The 3,865-nt window shown below is 50.1% G+C and overlaps 1 protein-coding gene across 2 annotated transcripts; it reads right to left on the reverse strand.

The window, feature by feature from the left end:
- Window positions 1–2,165: 2,165 nt before the first annotated feature.
- NKX2-4 (NK2 homeobox 4) lies at window positions 2,166–3,659 on the reverse strand. Of its 2 annotated transcripts, XM_026672535.1 has the most exons (3): window positions 3,281–3,659; window positions 2,415–2,872; window positions 2,166–2,339 (listed from the first exon to the last, which is right to left on the reverse strand). In XM_026672535.1, the coding sequence occupies exons 1-3, from the start codon at window positions 3,657–3,659 to the stop codon at window positions 2,166–2,168; spliced, it is 1,011 nt and encodes a 336-aa protein (XP_026528320.1). The 2 variants fall into 2 exon arrangements, with proteins under 2 accessions (XP_026528320.1, XP_087815143.1); XM_087959017.1 differs by having other exon boundaries at window positions 2,166–2,872.
- Between the last annotated feature and the right edge of the window lie 206 nt (window positions 3,660–3,865).

Raw genomic sequence — 3,865 nt, forward strand, 5'->3', positions numbered from 1 at the left:
CAAGGTCTCATCAAACCTCCCACCCGGTTGTGTTTCCATGGTCTCCATATTCCCTAAGGCACATTCCCAAGGGAAATTTTTTCTTCACTTACTTGAAATGAATGGGAGCTGGGCAACAGCTCTGGAGTTGTTTTCTTTAAGTTCCTATGCTGAATGACTTTACCTAGAAGAAAAATCTATTTAAATCAGCAACCAAAATGATTTGGACTGGGGTAGTGGCCCCAATTAGGATTTGCAAGCTGGAATATTAAAGGATTACAGACCATCCCCAAACACCTGAAACTGAGACTTTTCACAGGAATGGAGGAAATTCTGATCTTTGGTGTGTCTTCCTTAATTGAAGTTTCCATAGGAGAATTTCTTGTCCCTTTTTAAAGTTTAAAAATGTTTTAAGTTTTCCTGATATTCCTAATATTTGCAAGAATTCCACCAATTGCTTTCTTGACTAAATCATGAGTAGATTCTGATTCAGACTTTACTTTATTCAGTTTGTATTTATTTCAAGGTGGTCAAAGTGATCAGCCAAACCATTTTTCATGTATTAAAAATATACATCTCAAAACAAACGGAATTGCAGACTCCCCTAGGAAAAAATGTTGATTGTTCCAGAACAAACAAAAGTATTCACCAATTGTTTGATAATTAAGATCAAATCAATCATAGAAACTGAGTTAGGAAATATATTCATTTTTTAAAAAAACTAAGCAGATAAACAATAAAAAATATGACTGACAATATTTTGTAAAAACATTGCCCGGGCCAGATCAAGGTGCAATGTGGCTGTAATCTTGCACATAATTGAGACTGCTTGTATCCTGCAGAGTTTAATGGGATTTTAAACAGTAGTCTTCCTAACTACCCCAAAGCAAACCTTCTTGGATTCATTTATCCTATAAAATGAGTATAGGATAGCAGCCTAACTACTGTCACCATTTGAGCGTTTTGCGGTATAATACTTTATATTCAGAGCATCTGTTCTTAGGAGTGCAATATGAAAAAAAAAAGTCATGCAAAAGTGTTTTCCGTTTTCTCTTCAGCCTCTCACAGAGTTTGCATTTTGACTAATTCCCCTTTTCTGGATTTGTTTTCTACACTTCCAGAAACACCTATCTTTTCCATCGATTAAGAAACCACGTAGCAATTCAGTCATTTTTACAAGCATTAAAGTTTAAAATGATTAGAGGTAGGTACGCCCTTTCGCGAAGTTTGTTCGTGCTCTTTCTGCAGGAAAACTCCTTGCCGCATTGATAAGAAAGCCACAGGGAGGCAACATTATATTTGCTAAGGACGGTTTCATCTTCATTATTGGCCCATTTGCCTTTTATTGGAATGAATTGTAGTTTGCAATACAGTTGATTGATGTTCGTCAGTATACAACCAAATCCCTACTAGATAATACTTAACAATAACATCTTTGTTATTTTTTTCCTCTCTTAAATCTGAACCCGAGATTCAACGTGGTGTTTTTTTTAATGTCATTACCGGGTGCAACGATACAAGTAGGTCTCCTCCCCTCCCTTCTCTTTGCGAATGTCGCCCCTTCTCTTTTGTGAAAATGGCGGATAATGTTCGCCAGTCGACCTCGAGTTACAATTCAATCAGCTCTCAATCAGTAATAATGAGATTGCACTTAAGGGGTTCCCAGATAAAATTATTATTAGCATTATTTGTAGTTCGGTTTGATTCACCAGAAGGAAGCTGCACTTCAGGAACTGCGGTTGTTGATCTTGTTTGGTTGCCTTTGCTCAGTTAGGTGCGCAGGGAAACCTTGCTCCGCCCGACGTCTGGAGTTCCCCTCTCCACTTCGGGGATTGTCTCGGAGGAAACGGGGCCTTTCCCCCTTCCCTGAAGCTGTGGAGAGGGACCTACTGTACAGAGCACCTAAGAACGTTCCCCACCTGGTTTTTGGACACTTGGCCATTGAAGGCCTCGTGTGGGTCGCCGTGTCGACTGGCCAGAGCAGCTGAGGGAGGCGGCTGGGCGGGAGCACTGGCGCGGGAGAGAGGCCCGTTTCCTCTGCCATGCCCAATTTAGCAGGGAAGATTCTCTGCTGAGGGTGAACCCCGGAGGAGAAGCAAAGAAGCCAGAGGAAGCTGTCGATGCAGGGCGCAATATTAGAGGGAAGAAGAGCCACCTCGACGATTCGCTGGGGAGGGGGGGGGGTATTACCATGTCCGCCCGTAGAGCAAGCTGGCATTGACCAGGCCGCCGCTATAATCGACAGCAGCCGCGTCCATCTGGGCCAGAGAGCTCACTTGGCCGTGCAAGGAAGGGGGGCTCGGAGACATCTGCTCCAGGTCCGGGGCTTGGCCCAGCGAGGTCCCTTGCGTCTGCGGGTGCTGATGCTGAGCAGCACTCCCGCCTGCTCCGCTGCTGCCACCGGCCCCAGAAGCTTGACCGGCAGCGGCGGAGGCGGCTTGACCGGCGGCGGCTGCGCTGTGCGGACAGGGCTTGCCGTCCTTGACCAAGACGGGCACCGCCACGCGTCTCGGAGATGCCGCTTGGGTTGAGGCCGGCGGCTGGCACAGGCTGGGTCCCTCCGGCGGCTGTTGCTGTTGCAACTGCTGAGCCGCCTTGTCTTTGGCTTGCCGCTTCATCTTGTAGCGGTGGTTCTGGAACCAGATCTTCACCTGGGTGGGCGTGAGATGGATTAGGCTGGCGAGGTGCTCCCTCTCGGGCGCCGAAAGATACTTCTGCTGCTTGAAGCGCCTCTCCAGTTCATAGACCTGGGCCTGCGAAAAAAGCACTCTCCTTTTCCTCCGCGGAGTGGCGTGAAGACCGGGAGCCATGGATTTGGCAGCCTCCGCGATTCCCGACAGAGCTCCCATGCCGGCCATGTTCATGGCCCCGGAAGGGCCCATCAGCCTGGAAACTAAGCACACAGGACACAAGTTAAAAGAAGTTGTCACCAAGGCCAAGAACCAGAGAAGGGACGACCCTGAAGACAGAGACCAGCGGCCATAATCACCGGTGGCATTTTAAAATAACTTTAATATTAGTGGTTCCCCTCTTAAGACAGAAGAGGACCCACTTTTCCTCTCCATTCGGCCCTGGGATTCTCTGAACACACCCCAACAATTCTCCTTTTTCCCAGTGCAATTGATCCCCAAACTCGGGATTTTCCCGCCCAAGCCTGGGAAAAAGACACTTGAGGAAGAGCATTATTCCAAAGAGGGCTTCGTATGGGACGCCCTTCAGAGCACACACCTCCACCCCTGGCAAAGAGAACCCCCCCCCCCAGCTGATTCAGTCCCTCCCTCTCTCGCCCCTCCCCGCTTACTCGTGGGGTACCGGGGATCCGGGTTGGCTCCATACCAGCCGGAGGCTGCTGTGCTGCTGCGCACGCTGTCTGGATAGGACGCCAGGTCGCCTACGTTGCCCAGCCCGCCGTTGCAATAGCCAGCCACTGAACCGTGAGTGAACTGCGAGACCCCAGCATGGGCCATGGGGTGGTAGGCGGCAGTATTGTGGCCTGCCATGGGGTGCTGCTGCTGGGACTGGAGGGCTGAACTTGAGGTCTGGCGGTAGGCGGTGGCGCCCACGCCCAAAGGTGCACCCAGGCTACCCTCCATGGCGCCGAACTTCTTGTAGGTCTCCTCCATGGGACTCAGGATGTCGGAGACGGAGAAAGGAGTCGTGTGTTTGGGGCTGAGCGACATGGCTCGCCGGGCAGCCCCTGGGCTCCCTTCCTTATCGCCCGACGGACGCTGCTGTTGAGTCCAGAGAAAAAAGGGGCTGAACGCCGTCGCCGCTGCGCGGGAAGCCGGCAGGAGGAGGAGGAGGAAAAGGGGGTGAAGAGGAGGGGGAGGTGGCGGCTTCGCACCAGCCCTCCCTTCCCTTTCTCTCTAGCTAGCGTTTATTTTAG

This window comes from Notechis scutatus, chromosome 3, assembly GCF_049901735.1.
Source record: "Notechis scutatus isolate UNSWTSFEM ecotype Mainland chromosome 3, rNotScu1.2, whole genome shotgun sequence".
NCBI classification, from domain to species: Eukaryota; Metazoa; Chordata; class Lepidosauria; order Squamata; family Elapidae; genus Notechis; species Notechis scutatus.

Bases quoted from the DNA above. Each gene is read 5' to 3' on its own strand.
- NKX2-4 (XM_087959017.1), bottom strand. From the start codon at position 3,659: ATGTCGCTCAGCCCCAAACACACGACTCCTTTCTCCGTCTCCGACATC. The intron at 2,873-3,280 runs GTAAGCGGGGAG...CTGTGTGCTTAG, and splicing joins GGATCCCCGGTACCCCACGA to TTTCCAGGCTGATGGGCCCT.